Genomic DNA, 18,548 nt, shown 5'->3' with positions numbered 1-18,548 from the left:
GTTGTGACTTGTGCAGCCACAAGAGAGCACAGAGGTGGCCAGGTCGAAATTACGTAACTATGTGTGGTTTCTTCTATGCATTTGGACACCTTCTTCTGGGAAGGGTCCCCAGGCTCAGCAGGCGGGCGACTGGGGCATGGGGCGGGGAGGGGATGGTGGGAGGAGTGGGGTCTGAGCTTGGCAGGCAGCCCTTCCCTGAACACTGGACAGCCCGCTGGATGCTTCGGCAGCCTTCCCACCCTTGCTAACAAGGAAGCTGGGGCCAGAAGAACAGAGGGGCTTTCTGCCCAGGGATGCAGAGGTAGGGCTGAGCCAGGAGGAAGCATCTGCCTCCCGAACCAGCCCCCACGTCCACCTTCCTCAGCCCTGGCCCCTCACAGCCAGGTCTTCCGGAGGCCTGGTCCTGGCTCCCAGGGAAGGAGGCGTGATCGTGTCAAGAGTGGCTCTGGCCGCCGTCCCTGTTGGAAATCCCTCAGTCCTCCCGCTGGGGTTGTTTCTAGCTTACAGAGGCTGAGACAAGAAGGCCAGCCTGGTTTCCTGAGGATCCCAGACGAGGTGTCAGCAGTCACAGGGGCCAGGGAGCACAGGGTACCCCCAGAGCCTAGCCACTCCCACCCCCGCAGAACTCAGTTTGAGTTCACGCTTAAGTGGCTGCAGCCACAGAGGCAAACCAGTGGACACGGGAGCCAGGAATCGGTTTCTGTAACAGGCACCTCAGACGCAGCAGGGCCGCGGGAGGGGCAGAGTCTGGGGACCTGCTGGGGTCAGGATGGCCCAGACAGAGCAGGCGCTAAAGCCCAGCAGGACCTAGACTAGAGCCAGGGGGTTGGACCTCAGAACCTGGAACATCGCAGTCTTGAGGCCCCAGGCCCAGTGCCCTCCCGAGGGGTGTGGCAGATGAGGTGCTTCTTCCTGGGAACACGGCTGCAGCTCCAGCCCGTGGCTACAGACTGACTCTGCCCACTTTCCCCTCGGCCTTGTGCTCGGAGTTCCCAGGGCCTGTCCTCACGGCTGCCCTGCTGTGGCGGGGTGGGGGGAGGCAGTAGTGTCACTCACGAAGCGTCCTGGGCAGCGGGTGATGTGCCCGCCTCTCTCACACCTGTGATGCTCTCTGGTGCAGGGGGAGCCCTCTGGCATTTTCTGGAGAGACTGTCTCTAGCCAGGGGACCTACCACATCCTGTTGATGTCTTCTCTTCTGTGGCTCTTTCCCAACCATGTGGTCCCTGTGCAGACTCCTGAGGAGGTGACCTGGCTGTGTTGTTCAGCAGGGTTACCCTGTGGGTTTTGTTTGCTATGATGAGCTCCGTTAACACTTATCAACATGCTTTTAAAGAAGGCCAGCAGCGCTGGCGAGGGAAGGGAGGAGGCTCCCGCCCCCGCAGCAGAAGCTCAGGGGCTATGTCCGCGCTTGCAGGGAGCAGACCTTTCAAGGATGAGCCAGGGTACCAGCCAAGGATTGGCCAGGCTACACTAAGGTGCCTCCCAGTCTTCCTGCTGCTTGGGGTCAAGTGTGAGTGAGGCGGTAGAGTCCACCAAGCAAAGAGCCGTCCGTCTGGCAAAGAGGAACCGGGCGTGATGACGGGAGGTTCGCAGCCCATGCAGATGCAGCAAGAGGCCAAAGTTCAGTGATTGATGGCTCCCCGGGCACGGCAGGAGCTGAGGAACATGCGGGCTCCCCGGGCACGGCAGGAGCTGAGGAGCGCGGTCTTGCTGAGCAGCCACCCGCCTGGCAGGAGCCCGCTCCGCTCAGGGTCTGCCTGATGGCCCCCTCCCCCACCATCTGCGGCCAGTTCCTTGCAGCAAACCTCAGTGTGCCTCTGGCTGGCTCCACTGCCCCAGGGACCTGACGGACAGGGGCACCAGGACAGACACACATCCACGAGCGTCATCTGAACGGCTCCGGTGTTCTGCGCCTGGGCCACTAACCTGGTAGATTAGGGCACTAAGGACCTGTCTCCACGGGTAAAGGGGTCACCAGTGTCCCTGGGCTGTTGTGGCCTTGCTCCTCAGAACGTGGCCATGGGCTTCCCCGTGGAGGCCCTGCAGGAGAGCCGCAGGGCTGGCTGGTGGGCCGGGAACCATGCCCAGGGCTGCGTCCCGTGAGCGGCCGAGGTCGCCGCTTCACTGTCCTTCTCACCAGTCCTGTCAGCAGGCAGTCACGCCTCGCAGTACTCTTGCTCACCTTTCTCCAGGTATCGGTGAAGCCAGGCATCCTTTCTTGTGCTTGCTCGCTGCCTGTGCCCCTGTGAAGGGCCCCGGGCGGAAAGCCGCAGGCCTGACCCTGGCCTTGGAAGGCCCACTGGGCTGGCACAGTTGGTCTGCAACACATGATGCTGCCGTATTTTCTGCTGGTACACAGAACTGCACGGACCTTTAGCTCTCAGTTGCCTGAGAGTTGAGCTTACCTCCGGAAACCTCGCAGAAATCTCAGTTCTACTGAATTGGCTGTCAGTTCTTGGGGTCTCCTTTGCAGACAAACCATCTGTAGACAGGGATGGTTTCATTCCTTCCTCCCCAGGCTTTACGGGTCTCATTTCTGTCCCGTATCCTCTCACAGCAGTCAAGGCCTCCATGGTGGGGTTGAACAGATGGAACTGTGGCCGGCTGTCTCAGTTCTGACTTAACCGGGGCTGTTTCTCTATGACATGTGGTGCTTGCCAGGCCCCCACGCCAGGATGCAGGCTGCATGCCCGCTGCACATCTCGCCGTGAAAGCAGCTGAATTCTACCCGACACTGCCTCTGCAGCCACTGAGATCATCTGTGATCTGTGCACACGATGAGCCTTTTCAGTTTGGAGCCAGCCTTGCATGCCAGTTGTACCCAGCCTGCCAGCATGTCACGTGGCTGGACCTGTCTTCAGGACCATTCTGACACAGGACTTCTCCTGCTCACCATCTTCTCTTCTGCTTCATAAACAAGCTGGGGAGTTTTCCCTCCTCTCTGCCACTTTGAGTAATATTTGGATTTTTCTCTCAAACACTGGCTGAGTTCCTGCAAGGCCGCCTTAGCCTCGTGTTTTGGACGGAGGAATTTAGGAGTTTTGGATTCTTTTCACTAATGGTTTTAGGACTACTTAGTCGACTGCATCTTCTTGGGTCGCTCGGCAAGCCACGCCCTCCTCTGGAGCGCGCTCCCTCACTCGGTGCCTCGTGCACGCGGCCGGGTCTCGCTGCTCTGTGAAGCTCCGGCGTGCCTCGCGGCCATCAGTTTCCCTCTGATTGATGTTCACTTGGGCTTCACCTGTTTCCTGATCTTACAGAGTGTCTGTCACTTGAATAAGTCCCTTCAAATAACTGGTATTTGGCTTTGTTGATCCTTTCTGTTGCATTTTTGTGTTTTTTTAATTTCATTAATTTCTTTTTATCTTTATAGTTTCCTTCCTTTTGCTTACTTGGGGTTATTTCCAAGAGGAGGGCTTAGCTCTTTAATTTTCAGCCTCTTAAATCTTACGATGTAAACATTCAGGACAGTAACTTTTTCTTGAAGTAATATTTTCACTGCATTCCATCCATTTTGATATGTAGTATTTTCATTACTTTTCAGTGCTAATAATTTTTGAGTTTCGAATTTGAGTTCAAATTACTTATTTGAAAGGCTGTTTTTCAGTTTCAGAAAGCTTGGGGTTTGGGAGCTTTTTAGCATCTTTTACAAATCGATTTCTAACCTAAGTGAATTGTAGTCTATATACTGCCGATTTAGACATTTGTGAGGACTAGCTTTGTAGCCAAGCAGACCATGCTTTTTATAAACGTTCCACGTGGACTTAGAGAGGCCACAGCCTCTTCCGGTCACGTTCTCGTCCCTCTCTTGCTTTGGCACGCTCAGTAGGTCAAGCTTACTCAATATCTCCTCAAATCGTCTGTATCTTGTTTTGTTATTTTTCTGCCCGCTTCTATCAGTGACCAAGAGAGCTGTACTGAAGTCTCCAGTGGACACTGGGTTTTTCAGGTTCTCCTTGTAGTTACGTATTTGCTTTACCTGTTTTAAAGTTGTTGTTAGTCGCATATGCACACAGCTTTTAGAATTCTTGTATCTTCCTGTTGAGTGAAATGTTTATGAGATGAACCTCTGGCTCTACTAACACTCTTTGCCATAAGGTCTATTTGGACTGATATTAATACCGTTACTCCAGCACCCTTTGGTTAGTATTTGTATATCACTTTCTCATCCTTTTGCGTTCAACCTTTCTTTGCTCTTGTTATAGTTTCCAGCTGTTTTTTAAAAAATCTAGTCTGACAGTCTTTGTTTTTCAACCTGTCAGTTTCATCCATTTACATCTGTGGTAATCGCTCATTTGTGTTCAGTTGTGATGTGCTAATTGTTCTTTCTACCTCTCCTACTTTTTCTGTTCTTTTTTCTCCTTTGTTGCTTATATTCTTTTCTCTTTTTTACCCTTGTTTCTATTTTTCCCTCTATTAATTTGAAAGTTATAAATCCTATTTCTGTTCTTTTAGGGGTTAGCCTGGCAATTTTAGCATGTATATTTGAGTTAACAATGTCTAAAGTTAAAATTAATCAGATCAGATCATTTTAGCTTTCTCACCTGCTTTCCATCTTACTATTATTTTCCAGTATTTTCAGCACATTGTGGTTTTTCTTGGTTTTGCAAATTAGACATTACATTTCTTTTATATATTCAGTGACTCTTAGAATTTATGATGTATGGACATGCATAGGCACTCCGAGAAAAGGCAAACTTTTTTTATCAAAGGGATTTCCTTTGCTCTGACCTTTCATTGGGGCCACTTTTCCTTGAAAATTGTGTTTCCTCTCTGTCCTGAAAGAGCGTGCTGGGTTTGTGACTGTGGCCTGACAGGACTCTGAGCAGAGTCCTCTGCTCTTCTCATTGCTGTTGCACAGCTGCCTTCTTGACTGCCCTCCTGCCTGGATCTTTCTTCATATTTACCTCAATTATGTGTGTTTGTTTTTGATTCTGTTTTTATCCATCACACAGATGTGTGTTTGTTTCCACTACAAAGTAACCACTTGCTTTATTGCTTTTATTCTTTTATTGTGGAAAATTGATCATCGTATCCGTATTTAAGTGTACAGCTCAGTGACGTTAAGTATGTTCACAGTGTGTGTAACCATTGCCACTATCTATTTCCAGAACTTTTCTTCATCTCAGACTAAACTTCTATATGCATTAAATAATCATTCCTCATTTACCCCTCCCCAGCCCCTGGTAGGTACTGTTTTACTTTCTTTCTCTATGAATTTAGGCCCTCTAGGGGCCTCACTTAAGCAGAGTCATATAGAGTCTATCCTTCTGCGTCTGGCTGATCTCACTGAGCGCCATGTCTTCCAAGTGCACCCACGCTGCAGCCTGGATCAGACTTTGCTTCCTTTTTAGGTCTGAGTAAGCTCCACCATGCACGTGTGTGCGTGTCATCTGCCGATGCACACTTGGGTTGCTTCCATTTGGCCGTTGTGACTAGTACTCCTGCGTTTACTGTGAGGTACACGCATCTGTTCACGTTTCTGCTCTCAGGTCCTTTGGACCTGTACCTGGCAGCGGAATCGCTCGATCATGCGCTAACTCTGTTTAATCTGAGGGACTGCAGCAGTCTTCCACAGGCAGCCGCACTTGACATTCCCGCCAGCAACGCGTAAAGCTTCCAGATTTCTGTATGTTCCTATCAACACTTATTTTCCTTTTTAAAAGTAAAGCCATCCTAAGAGATGTGAAGTGATTCCCAGTGTACCCCGTTTCCCTGATGACTCACGTTGAGCATCCTCACATGTGCATATTGGTCATTTGTGTGCCTTCTCTGGAGAAGTGTATTTTCTCCAGAGAAGAAGAAGGGCCAGGTCCCTTGCCCACATATTAACTGGTTTATCTGCTTTTCCTGCCATTGAGTTGTGGGAGTTATTTATATATTCTAGATGTTAATCCCTGATCAGATACATGATTTGCAAATATTCTTCCCCATTCTGTGGGTTGTTTTTTCACTTTCTTAGCAGTGTCCTGTGATGTACAAAAGTTTTTTAACTTTGACAAAGTCCAATTTATTTTTAATTGTGTTGTCTTTGCTTTCAGTGGCACAGCCAAGAAATTGTTGCCAAATACAACGTCATGACCATCCCTGGCGTTTCCTTCCCAGAGCTGCAGTGTTCAGCTCTCACGCTAGTCAGCTGGCCCCTCACACTCTCCAAAGATAACACACGAAAAGGAACCAAACTGGACATGTCACAGCTGTCACCTCATCAATGCGCACTGCGCCCCTCGTGGCACGTCGGCTGGCTCCTGAGCCCTTTTGACGTGATCCTTGTAAACTTTGATAACTTCTTCGCTGTCCCATCTAAAGAGACGCTCCAGCTCCTTAGATCTAGAATCAGCTATTCCTCCACAGCTCCCCGGTTCCTTCTAGCACGAACCCTGTCTAGAAATCAGCCTGCATGAGGGCGCTCACAGCTGCAGGGTTGGTTCTCATTTCTAGGCCTTTGCGGTGGGCGGAGGGATGAAGTACCTCTAAATATATATAACACCCATCAAGGGAGTCAAGAAGATCCCCCGGAGAGGGCAATGGCCACTCACTCCAGTATTCCTGCCTGGAGAATCCCATGGAGAGAGGACCCTGGAGGGCTGCAGTCCATGGGGTTGCAAAGAGTTGGACATGACTGAGCAACTAATAAAACATCCATCAAATATATATAACACCCATCCGAAGTTTTCCATTCAGGTCTAGGGTTTATTGGGTGATCTGCTTAATTTTCTCCCTAATCTCCTTTCTCTGAGCTGAAAAATCCTACCACCACACCAGCATTACCCGTCTGTTTTATGTCACAGTTCACACACAGACGTTTCAGAATAGCCATGTTGACGTGCCATCACCAGCGGTGGTGTTACTGCAGGGTGTATTCCAGTTTGGTCTGTAGCCCCAGGGTTACCTGGTCAGTTCACGGTGGCTTCGTGGCATTTGCAGTATTTCTCTATTTGTGGTTCATTTGTTTCATCTTTTTTGGGTTGATCAGATCAGATCAGATCAGTCGCTCAATCGTGTCCGACTCTTTGCGACCCCATGAATCGCAGCCCGCCAGGCCTCCCTGTCCATCACCAACTCCCGGAGTTCACTGAGACTCACATCCATCGAGTCAGTGATGCCATCCAGTCATCTCATCCTCTGCCGTCCCCTTCTCCTCCTGCCCCCAATCCCTCCCAGCATCAGAGTCTTTTCCAATGAGTCAACTCTTCGCGTGAGGTGGCCAAAGTACTGGAGTTTCAGCTTTAGCATCATTCCTTCCAATGAAATCCCAGGGCTGATCTCCTTCAGAATGGACTGGTTGGAGATCCTTGCAGTCCAAGGGACTCTCAAGAGTCTTCTCCAACACCACAGTTCAAAAGCATCAATTCTTCGGCGCTCAGCCTTCTTCACAGTCCAACTCTCACATCCATACATGACCACAGGAAAAACCATAGCCTTGACTAGATGAACCTTTGTTGGCAAAGTAATGTCTCTGCTTTTGAATATGCTGTCTAGGTCATAACTTTCCTTCCAAGGAGTAAGCGTCTTTTAATTTCATGGCTGCAGTCACCATCTGCAGTGATTTTGGAGCCCAGAAAAAGAAAATCTGACACTGTTTCCACTGTTTCCCCATCTATTTCCCATGAAGTGATGGGACCGAGCTTTAACCCAACTTTTTCACTCTCCACTTTCACTTTCATCAAGAGGCTTTTGAGTTCCTCTTCACTTTCTGCCATAAGGGTGGTGTCATCTGCATATCTGAGATTATTGATATTTCTCCCGGCAATCTTGATTCCAGCTTGTGTTTTTTCCAGTCCAGCGTTTCTCATGATGTACTCTGCATATACGTTAAATAAACAGAGTGACAATATACAGCCTTGATGAACTCCTTTTCCTATTTGGAACCAGTCTATTGTTCCATGTCCAGTTCTAACTGTTGCTTCCTGACCTGCATACACATTTCTCAAGAGGCAGATCAGGTGGTCTGGTATTCCCATCTCTTTCAGAATTTTCCACAGTTTATTGTGATCCACACAGTCAAAGGCTTTGGCATAGTCAATAAAGCAGAAATAGATATTTTTCTGGAACTCTCTTGCTTTTTCCATGATCCAGTGGATATTGGCAATTTGATCTCTGGTTCCTCTGCCTTTTCTAAAACCAACTTGAACATCAGGACGTTCACGGTTCACATATTGCTGAAGCCTGGATTGGAGAATTTTGAGCATTACTTTACTAGCGTGTGAGATAAGTGCAATTGTGTGGTAGTTTGAGCATTCTTTGGCATTACCTTTCTTTGGGATTGGAATGAAAACTGACCTTTCCCAGTCCTGTGGTCACTGCTGAGGTTTCCAAATTTGCTGGCATATTGAGTGCAGCACTTTCACAGCATCACCTTTCAGGATTTGAAATAGCTCCACTGGAATTCCATCACCTCCACTAGCTTTGCTCGTAGTGATGCTTCCTAAGGCCCACTTGACTTCACATTCCAGGATGTCTGGCTCTAGATCAGTGATCACAGCATCGTGATTATCTGGGTCGTGAAGATCTTTTTTGTACAGTTCTTCTGTGTATTCTTGCCATCTCTTCTTAATATCTTCTGCTTCTGTTAGGTCCATACCATTTTTGTCCTTTATCAAGCCAATCTTTGCATGAAATGTTCCTTTGGTATCTCTGATTTTCTTGAAGAGATCTCTAGTCTTTCCCATTCTGTTGTTTTCCTCTATTTCTTTGCATTGATCGCTGAAGAAGGCTTTCTTATCTCTTCTTGCTATTTTTTGGAACTCTGCATTCATATGCTTATATCTTTCCTTTTCTCCTTTGCTTTTCGCTTCTCTTCTTGTCACAGCTATTTGTAAGGCCTCCCCAGACAGCCATTTTGCTTTTTTGGGTTTATAGAGATGGCTTTTTAAATTTAATTTTGTTAGCGATTCTGTTTGCATGACTCTAAGGCCAAATCTATCGTGGCACGTGATGCCCAGGCTCAGGCTATAGGAACCTGGTGGCTCAGATGGTAAAGAACCTACCAGCAATGCAGGAGAACTGGATCCGATCCCCAGGTCAGGAAGATCCCCTGGAGAAGGAAATGGCTACCCACCCCAATATTCTTTCCTGGACCAGAACTCCACAGACAGAGGAGCCCGGTGGGCTGCAGTCCATGGGCTCACAAAGAGTCGATCACGATTGTGTCACTAACACTTTGACTTACTTTCAGATTCGGGGAGGCAGTGATGGAGGAGTGGGAGTGGGTGGGGGCGGTGGCGGGTGGGGGGTGGGTGGCGAAGGTTGGGGCAGAGGGGCCTGGCCCTGGGAGTGGGCCTGCAGCCTCACCTGCCAACTTTTCCTCCTGCGCAGGTTGCCAGGCAGGAGGGGAGGGTCATCCTGACCTCGGGGCTGCCATACCACAAGGTGAGGACCTGCCGGCCCAGGCTGCCCCCCGCCCTGCCCCTGCCCCGGGCAGACTGGAGGCTCCAGGCTCACCTCAGCTGGTGGGTGGGGCCTAGCTTCTGCCCCGAGCAAAGGCTGCTTCTGCCCACAGCTCCGGGCCCAGGTCGGGGCTGGGCGCTGCCTGGCAGTGGACTGCTCCCTCAAGGCCCAGCAGCAGGCGAAGGCCATCCTCAGGCACTTCAACGTGCGTGTCACCCCCGCGGACATCTTCAGCCGCTGCCAGGTGGGTGCCGCATGCCCCAGGCTGGGCGAGGAGCCAGTGTGTGGGGCCCAGGCTCTGTGACTGGTGAGACCCCGCCATGTGGCTGGGCCTTGGTTTTGTGCTCGCCGGAGCAGTAGCCCGATCTGTGCATTTCCTCCCAGCCCCTTCCGCGGGAGGAGGGAAGGTGCACGTGTGGTAAAGACCCCAGGGTGTCGGGGGAGCCTGCGGGCATTTTTACCAGCTTTTCAGAACCTCTGCTGGTGCGTCGTCTTGAGAAAACGGAGTTGGGGAGCTGGGAGGACACCCCGCTGGCACCCCAGGGAGCCATGGAGCCTTCAGATCCGAGAGGGTGGTCACTGCCCTTCGCAGGAAGAGTCCGGGCCGCATCCCGGCACCGCTTCCCTGCCCTAGCAGGGGCCCTGTGGAGGGACCAGGCTGCAGGACACCCCAGAGGTGGCATGAGGCCAGTTCAAAGGAAGGGGGCAGAGCTGCACCCTGGTGGGTGCAGTCCTGGGGGTAGCAGGGCCCAGGGAGGCGCTGGCTCTGACCCGGCTGCTGTGGGTCGGACAGAGTTGGAGCATCCTCACCCTGAATGGGGAGGCAGGAGACCTGCAGTCAGTGGTGTATCTGCCCAGGTGAGCGGTGGCGGCAGCTGGGGGGCGAAAGTGGGGTGCAGAAGGTCCAGGACACGCCTCAGGGTGGGACCAGGATCCCAGGTTTCCGGCTAAGATCCAGGCCGTCGGCACGGCAGGTCTTGGGTCTGGGCTCTCAGGAGGCGGGTCTAGAGGGTGGGCCGGGTGCACCGGGCTCTCCGGGTGGGCACTGGGGAAAGAGGCTTCCTGCCCAGCTGGGGTCCTGCCAGCAGCGTCCCTGTGTGGTAGATGCGCGTCCCACATGCGGTCAGCCGGGCAGTGAGGACAGAGGAAGGCGGCCATGGGGCTGCTGGGAGGGGACGGGCACCAGGCAGAGACCATGTGCCCGTTTGCAGCCGCGGTCCAGGAGGGAGGCGGGGTATCAGCACCCAGTGGGGCTTTGTTGGGAGGGGTCCCCTGCAGAGCCTCTGAGGCCCAGGGCTGTCCAGCGGCCTCCAGTGAGGCTCAGCTGCTGAGGAAGGTGGGCTGGGTGCACCCCAGGGCAGGCCCCCCCAGGTGGCAGACCGCTGTCCGGGGGCGCCCGCAGCTGTGCGCTGGGACCCCAGGAGGCAGGCATGGCCACATGCAAAGAGGGCTCCCTGAGAGCTAGGGTGCTTGAATCCGCGTGCAGCCTGTCAGCACGCGGGCATCGGGGGCCACGCTGGCGGCTCCCACCACCGTCCTCAGCGGCACCCGGTACCCGTGAGTGGAGAATGCTCCCAGGGCGGGGCGCCGCAGTCCACACACCCCACCTCCCCCGCCCAGAGCCCCTTAGCCACGACGCTCCTAGCCTCACCCAGGAGCTCAGCCCAGCGCAGTGGCTAGGAATGGCTTACCTTCCTGGCCCAGCTCAGCGGCCACCCCACTTCCTGTCTGAGCTCACTCCCAGTGCCTGAGCCAGCTGGCCTCAGGGCCTCCCACAAGTGGACAGGGAAGCCCAGGCTGCGTGGACACCCCCAGTTGATGGCCCGAGGCATGGTGACCAGTGGCTCCATGCGACTGTGGACCCTGCCCTGCCTGAGGCCACAGCCCTGGCCTGCATGGCCCCTGAGCCCATGTGGGCATCAGAGGGCACTGGCCACTGGCCAGCAGAGAGCTGCACGTATAGGACTGACCGAAGGAGCACCTCCGTGTGGTTCTTGGCCAGCAGGGTCCCATCCTGTGCCCCTGGGGCCCAAGCTCCCTGGACGCTGGCTCAGAGCCACCACCGCCCCTGCCCAGGCCAGAGCTTGGCCGCCTCCCTGGAGAGCTCCCGCCGCCAGGCTGAGTTTCCATTTTCTTTTCCTTCCTTCTGCTATTTTGGTGCTGTTCCCAGAGGGAAAACCCACTGGACACACGAAGCGTTCCCAGAGCCCGCCGCCGCTCTTGGGGCTGCACATCGGGGTGTGTGGCGGGAGCAAGTGAGGCTGGAGAGGGCGGTGGGCTTCGCCATGTGAAGGCGGCCCCTGGCAGTAGGGGGGCAGCCCACCCACCCCCAGTCCCAGAGGGCGAGGGGCACTGGATCCCTCCACCAGGGCAGGGTCGTGACCCCTGGAGCTGGTGACTGGGGCCTGGGACCGTCCATCGGGAACGTCCGCCAGGAGGACATTCCCAGTGCCGTCCACCCTGGGAAAGGATCTTATCAAAGAAATTTAAGCTTAAAAAAGTCCCAGAGCAGGAACCCAGGCAAGGTCGGGCATAACGTCTGTTTTACCATCCCTGCGGCCCCCTCTTCTGTGGTGGGGAGTGGGCTACGCCCCTATGAGGGGTGTCCTGGGGGTCAGTGACGTTGGCCCCTGGAAGTGGCCTCCAGGAAGACAGTCACCCCACCTCAGGGGGGTGCTCTCAGCAGGGGGTCCCCTCGACCCCGGTGCTGGGGGAGGAGCCTGCAGCCAGGGGCGGGGCCTCGGGGCAGGGCCTCAGGGGCGGGTTCACAGCCTAGGAGCCCTGAGCTGGGCAGAGGCCGTGGGAGGGAGGAGGGTGCTGCCCGGGCTGATGTCTGGTGGGGAGCCAGAGGAGCGAGGGCTCTCAGGGCCTGAGCATGCGAGGGGGCCCTGGGCCAGCGGCCCCCAGCGCCCGCACCACACCTGGGAGCCCCGCAGTGACGGGGGCCTGGAGTCTGGACGCAGGGGCCAGTGGGTCACCGGTGCCCAGCCTGTCCCCAGGCGTGGAGACCCTCCCTGTGTCCTGAGGGGCAGCAACAGACGTGGGGACAGACAGGAAGAGGCGGCAGCCCTGACCCCGCCCCTCCCCGGCCTTTGTGCTCTATGGCCCCCAGCCCCGTTCCCACACTCCGTGCCCCCGGGGTCACGCAGGCACAAAGGCTGCGGGAGGAGGGGCCCCACCCTGTTCAGGCAGGGACCTGGGGCCACTGGCTCCCGAGGCCGCAGGAGGGGCCTGTCACAGGCCTCCAGGGCGGGGGTGCCGACGGTGGCCCAGCGTGCCCCCAGACTCGGGATGCCAGCCAGGGTGCGGGGCCATTGGCAAGCTCAGCACAACCCCCCAGGGCGGCACTCGGGTGGGCCCCACAGATCGCCCCAGGCCTCCCCACAGCCCACAGGGCAACCCTCCCGACGCACTCCTCCGCTTCCGGGAATGCCCCGGGTCCACTGGAGCCCAGCCTGGGTCCCAGCACTTGGCTCTTGGGGGACCTGGGGACCTGGCCCCCCGTGGCCCGGGACCCTGGTCCTGGTGGCCCACTTCTTTAGGAAGGCCCCGTGGCTGGCATGACAGCGACGCCCACACCCTCGCACTGAAGCCGGCTGCCTCAGGTGCCGGCCGGCCAGCAGTCTGTCAGCGTACCCGCTCCATGTGGACCTCACATCCTCCCGCAGGGCTCCCAGGGGCCCGTGTTGTCCGAGACGTGTGAGGAGGCCCCTGAAGTGGCCAAGGCGGGGGGCCCGGCTCAGTGCCCAGGGAGGTCCCCGGCCCAGCTCACTGCAGATGCCCACCGAGCACCCACCTCCTAGCACCATTGTCCCAGGGCCACTCCTCTCTGGATCTCGGTCCTGACCATGTGCTCCTGAGAGGGGCTCCTACCCCTGTCTGGGGTCCCCCGGGATATACCTCCCGGACGTTGACAGATGTTCACTTTAAACAGAAATTTTGTTGTTGTTGCGCTGGGTCTCTGTTGCCGTGCATAGGGCCTGCTCTTAAGCTGCGGCCCTTGGACTTCCCTCTCGTTGGGGAGCACAGCATCTCGGCGTGCAGGCTTCAGTTGCTGTGCTGCGTGGGCTCCGCTGTCCCGAGGCCTGCAGGATCTCCCCAGACCAGGGACTGGACGGGTATGAGTCTGTGCCCTGGGAGTTCCGACTTTAAGCGGCTCGGCCCTTTTCGAAAGTGAACATCTGGTGCTTCCCTGGAGGCCCAGATGGTAAAGAATCCGCCTGCAGTGCAGGACACCCGGGTTCAATCCCTGGGTCAAGAAGTTTATCCCCTAGAAAAGGGAATGGCTGCCCACTCCAGTGTCTTGCCTTGAGAACTCCATGGACAGCGGAACCTGGCAGTCTGCAGTCCATGGGGTCACAAAGAATTGGACACGACTGAGCAACTAACACTTTCATTTCCCTTGCTTTGCAAGGCAGATTCTTAACCACTGGACCACCAGGGAAGGCCCCAGAGGGTCACTTTTTTAAAAGGGCTTACCCGCTTAAAATGGGAACTCCGAGGGCACAGACTCACCTGACAGAAGACAGGCATGTCGCCCAGACGGGCCCCAGGGCCTGGGATGCCCAGCTCCCGGTACACAGACCTGTGAGGTGGACATGGTCCTCAGCCATGACCAGGACTGGCCCCCGCCAGGCCAGCGTGACGTGGGCCTGAGGGGAGCTGGTGTGGGCGGGAGAGGACAGGCCTCTGGGGGCCGCCTGGTACCCTTGGCTCCATCCTCAGGCCCGGTCAGTAAGGCACCTGGGGCAGCAGGAGGGCACCCGAGAGTCTGGGGGCTCCTGTTCCTCTGCACCCTCCCCCCAGCCCACGTCATTGCCTGAGCCAGCCACGGAGCCAGCAGGAGCCACTGGCCGGACGTGTCAAAGTGTCAGTCCCTTAGTCATGACTGACTCTTTGTGACCCATGGACTGTAGCCCCCCAGGCTCCTCTGTCCATGGAAATCTCCAGGCAGGAATCCTGGAGTGGGTTGCCATACCTTTCCCCAGGGGATCTTCCCCACCCAGGGATCGAACCCAGGTCTCCTGCGTTTCAGGCAGATTCTTTAATGCCTGAGCCACCAGGGAAGCCCAGACATGTCAAAGGCCAGCTCTAAACCCACCGCTCAGTGAGCTCGAGAGGAACAGAAAGGGAGGGCAGGGCACTGAGGACCTGCCTTCCTCAGGGTGAGGAGCACGCGGGCCCAGTCAGAGCAGCAGGGTGGGTGGAAGAGGGCCCATCTCAGTATGAGGGTCCCCCGCGGCCAGGCTGGCTGCAGGGCGGGAGACACCCTCCCACAGAGGCCAAACTTCACAGCTGAGGAGCCAGAGCCCGTGAACACAGGCCTCGGGGTCTGCAGGGGGAGGCTCGTCGCCAGCAGCCCTGTGTGTCCAGTCGCTGCCCACAGATGCTTCTGCAGGGGACCCACCCCACCCCTGCTGCTGGGGCGAGGGCCAGACGGACCCAGGGGCCTGGCCACTGTCCCCTCAGCCCTGGATGGAGCAGGCAGGACAGGCTCGGGGCCTCGGGGTGGGCAGCCCTGGTTGGGTGCTGGAGGGTCCTCGGGGTGACAGAGTGGGGCCTGCCAGGCAGTGACAAGTCCGTCCATGTGCTAACAGGGCAGTGGCCTTTGGCTAGATGGCCCGTGCAGGGGGCGCCCGCGGGTGGGCAGGCGCCAGGAGAGGCACATGTCACCCCACCCTACCTGGCCACCTTTCCCTCCCTGGCCACACAGAGTAGTTGGGGGGAGGAGAGCCCCTTCCCGCCCCCTCCCAGGTAGCCCCTCCGCCCATCCACCGCCCTGAGCGGGCCAGTCGTTGGAGGCACATCTGGGGAAAGGGCGGACCCGAAGGGCTCCAAGGGGCCAGGACGGCTGGTGGGGTCTTGACCTGGGCAGGTGGGGGCCTTCGTGAGCCCACAGCCAGCCTGGAACAGGGCCAGGGGGGTGCCTCAGGAGAAGGTGGGCAGTGGGCGGGGGAAGGTGCACTGTTGGGGTCCCTCCGAGAAGTGCAGGAGCTGGGCTGGGCAGAGCAGTTAGTGGTGGAAAGGGGTCCTCTCCGGCTTGGCCTGACTCAGTAGCCCTGGGAGAGACAGGAAGGGAAGGGCTGGGTACCCCCAGCTACCCAGCTCCTGCCAGCCTTTGTTGACCTCACTGGATCCCACATGTCACCCCAGCTGTGGCAGCACCTGAGCAGGCTCTCTGTCCACCAGGCCTGTCAAGCCCCAGTTTAGATGCCACCTCCTCCAGGAAGTCTTCCAGGCCCCTAGCCCAGTTCCCGGAGTACCACCATCCTTTGGAGGAGGACTCTGGGGCATGCCCTCCTTGGTCTGTGGTTGACAGGACCCCCGCTGTCTGAGGGCCAGGCCCCTCCCCGACTTCCCCAGCCCGCACCCCTCTCCCGCCCGCTGGCGCCCGCCCGCTCCCACACGGCCCTGGGCGGCTGGGGTCCCCCGCCCCACCTTGGCCCCGCCGGCGCGGGAAGGCGGGCGGGCGGGCGGGCGGCCGTTTGCTTTTGAATCCGGGCCGGGCGCCCTGAGTGGCCCTTTCAAAGGCCGGCGGGGGCGGGGGCCGTTCCCAGGCGCGCCCCGCCCCCCGCGCCGCCCCTCCGCCCGCTTTCCCACGCGCCCGCCGCCGGCGGTTCTCACGGCCGCGCCCCTCCCCCGTCTGGGAACTGCCCGCGCCTGCCGCGCCGGGGGTGCCGGGGAGCCCCGGGAAAGGGGTGCCACCCGGGCTCCTGGGGACGGCGGAGGGGCACGGCCGCCCGGGGGGACCGCTGGGAGGGCTGGGTGCCGACTGGGGTGGGAGGTGCTGAGGGAGGGGTCTCCTGTGCTCCCAGTGGGGTCCCGGGGGGCCTAGGGGCGCATAGTGCCCGGTGGAGTAACCGGGAGCCGCGGGAGGGGCTGTGTGCCGCCTCGGGCGTTGCTCGGGTGGGGGCCCAGGGACCCGCCGCCCAGGGGAGACTGAGGGGGCCCCAGGGGTGGGGAACCGCCCCAGGGCCCGAGTCCCGCCGCATTCTCTGACCCAGATTCTATTGAGTGAACCTGGGACCTGTGGCTTGCCCACCCGCCCTGGCCTCAGAGACACTGGGGGTCCTGGCCATGCCTGCCTGTACCCTGGGAACAGTGAGCTCTGCGACACCCCCTCCCCGCGTTGGGGCCCCCGGCATGGGAGCAGGTCCGGGGCAGCCCTCACTGCCGCTGCTCCTCCACAGGGCCTGGGCGGCCTGTCGCTGGACTTGGCAAAGGCGAGGACAGAGCCTGTGGACGGGAGCAGCCAGCACACTCCCACCAGTGGTCTGAGACCCGTGTGTCGGCCCCTGTGCGCCCCCCACCCCCAGGGCTGCGACTGTCCACTGTGAGGGGCCAGGGTATGAGGGGCCAGGGGGACTTCTCCACCCGTCTGGGCCATGCTCACAGCCCTCCGCGGGCCTGGGTGGACACGTGCATCCAGGTGAGCGGACGTGGAGTCTTATCCTGGCGGCCTGAGCTGTCAGCCCGCTGTCCCCACACAGTGGGACTGCGGCTGGGAGAGGAGGGGACGGCTTGAGAGGATCAAGGCACTAGTGGGGCGAGGAGGGACCCCGACCGACAGAAGCACAGCCTGCAGCCCGGCGGAGCCTGAGGGCGGGGCTCAGACCCACCCCAGCCCGGGGTGGGCGGGGCGACGCTGGCTGGGCTGCCCCTACTCAGGCCCCTGTCGTGCAGGCTGCTTCTCGGACCCGTGCTTATCTTCCGCAGGACCAGACGTGCTTCCTCTCATTGTCCCCAGTGCCCGTCCCCTCCCCATCCGCCTGCGGAGGCAGTGCTCCCGTCACGGCTCCTCCCACCCCACAGTGGAGGCCCGGGACACACCTCTGCTCCCCGAGTGTGCGTGTGCGTGCACAGGAGGGCACCTCCACTCCTGCAGACTCGTGTCCTCACCTGACACATGGACACATGCACACACACACACACGTGCACACAGGGGCACACGCACACATGGACACACGTGCGTACACGGACACACACAGCCGCGCTGAGGCGGGTGCTCTTGCACCTGGAGGACCTGGGTGCTTCCAAGGCGCCCTCGTGCAGAGAGGGTCCACGCGCCGGCCCAGACCTGGCCCCGTCGGGGTCTCCGGGCCCCCAACCTGGCCCTGCCCCCTGGGGTGCCGACAGCGCCGGAGGCCCGTCCTCCGCCACCCGGTCTGGTCTGTGGCCCCACAAAGGGGCCGGGCCGTGGCCGTGTGGGGGAGGGGCCGGGCCTGTGGGAACTGACCTCCCTGGGCCGGGGGGCGGGGCAGGCACGGAGCGGCCCCGCGGGGCTGCCAGCCTGGGTCTCCAGCAACGGGGACAGAGGCGCCGGCGGGGGGCTGGAGCCTGCTTCACGGGTCAGGAGAGCCCTGGCTGGGGTTTCAGACCTCCCCAAGCAGGCCCTACCCCAACCCCACACCTCCTGGGAGGCCTGGTCTGGGCCCTGCCGCCCCAAAGTGTGCCGGTGGGGAGGGGGTCGCCCCCCACCCTCAGCGCCTGAGGGCTCAGCCGGGGCGGGGGAGGGGCAGCAGGGTTCCCAGCCCCCAGCCCTGGGCCGCGGCTGGTCTGGAAGGAGGCGCGCAGCCCTGCCTGGGCGCTCGGAGCCGACAGATGACCCGGGGCCCCTCCAGAGCCGACGGACAGCGTGGGAGAGCGAGGTGGAGGGCAGACCCAGGCAGCGCCTAATCGCTTCCTCCCTCACCGCCAGTCCGTGCACAGGGTGTCAGGCCCGCCCCGCCCCCAGGGGTCTTTCATACCAGCCCTTTGTCCCTGCGCCCAGCACCATTTGTTGGGGCAGCTCTGGGGGGTCATGGTGCACAAACCGGCCCGAGGGGCCTCTGGACCCAGCGGTCTCAGGACCTCAGGCGAGGATGGGGGGCGGGGGACGCTTGGCAGGGAGCAAGTGGGGCCCGGGGCCTGGGAACACGCTGGTGTCCTGCAGCTGAGGCCCGCTGCGCCCCCAGGCCTCTGACGCGAGGGAAGACACTTGCCAAGTGCAGAGTGTGCGGAGAGGCGTTGGCAACCCCCTGCCCCACGCGTGCTTTTCTCGCCGCGTGGTTGTGCGAAGATGATGTTTATTTTTTTCTGCTTTTTTACGCTTTGCTGTAAATTTGCTGTAAATGAGTATGTAACGGGCATTATTCTAGAGCATGTCACAGCTTCTCAG

The 18,548-nt window shown here is 58.5% G+C and overlaps 1 protein-coding gene across 6 annotated transcripts in view; it reads left to right on the top strand.

The window, feature by feature from the left end:
- EXD3 (exonuclease 3'-5' domain containing 3) overlaps positions 1–18,548 on the top strand; it is a 77,564-nt gene that overhangs the window by 50,098 nt on the left and 8,918 nt on the right. For 5 of the 6 annotated variants that reach the window (XM_070799765.1, XM_070799764.1, XM_070799762.1 and 2 more), the window contains 2 exons: positions 9,320–9,373; positions 9,504–9,635. In XM_070799765.1, the coding sequence (XP_070655866.1) occupies positions 9,320–9,373; positions 9,504–9,635 (186 nt within the window). Of the gene's footprint in view, positions 1–6,042; positions 9,185–9,319; positions 9,374–9,503; positions 9,636–18,548 lie in introns of those variants that run through there. The other variant, XM_070799767.1, reaches the window with a different exon arrangement.

The sequence above is a fragment of the Bos indicus genome, chromosome 11 (genome assembly GCF_029378745.1).
Source record: "Bos indicus isolate NIAB-ARS_2022 breed Sahiwal x Tharparkar chromosome 11, NIAB-ARS_B.indTharparkar_mat_pri_1.0, whole genome shotgun sequence".
NCBI lineage: Eukaryota > Metazoa > Chordata > Mammalia > Artiodactyla > Bovidae > Bos > Bos indicus.
Note: the sequence above shows the minus strand (reverse complement) of the source record. Positions and strands in the feature narration are given on the sequence as shown.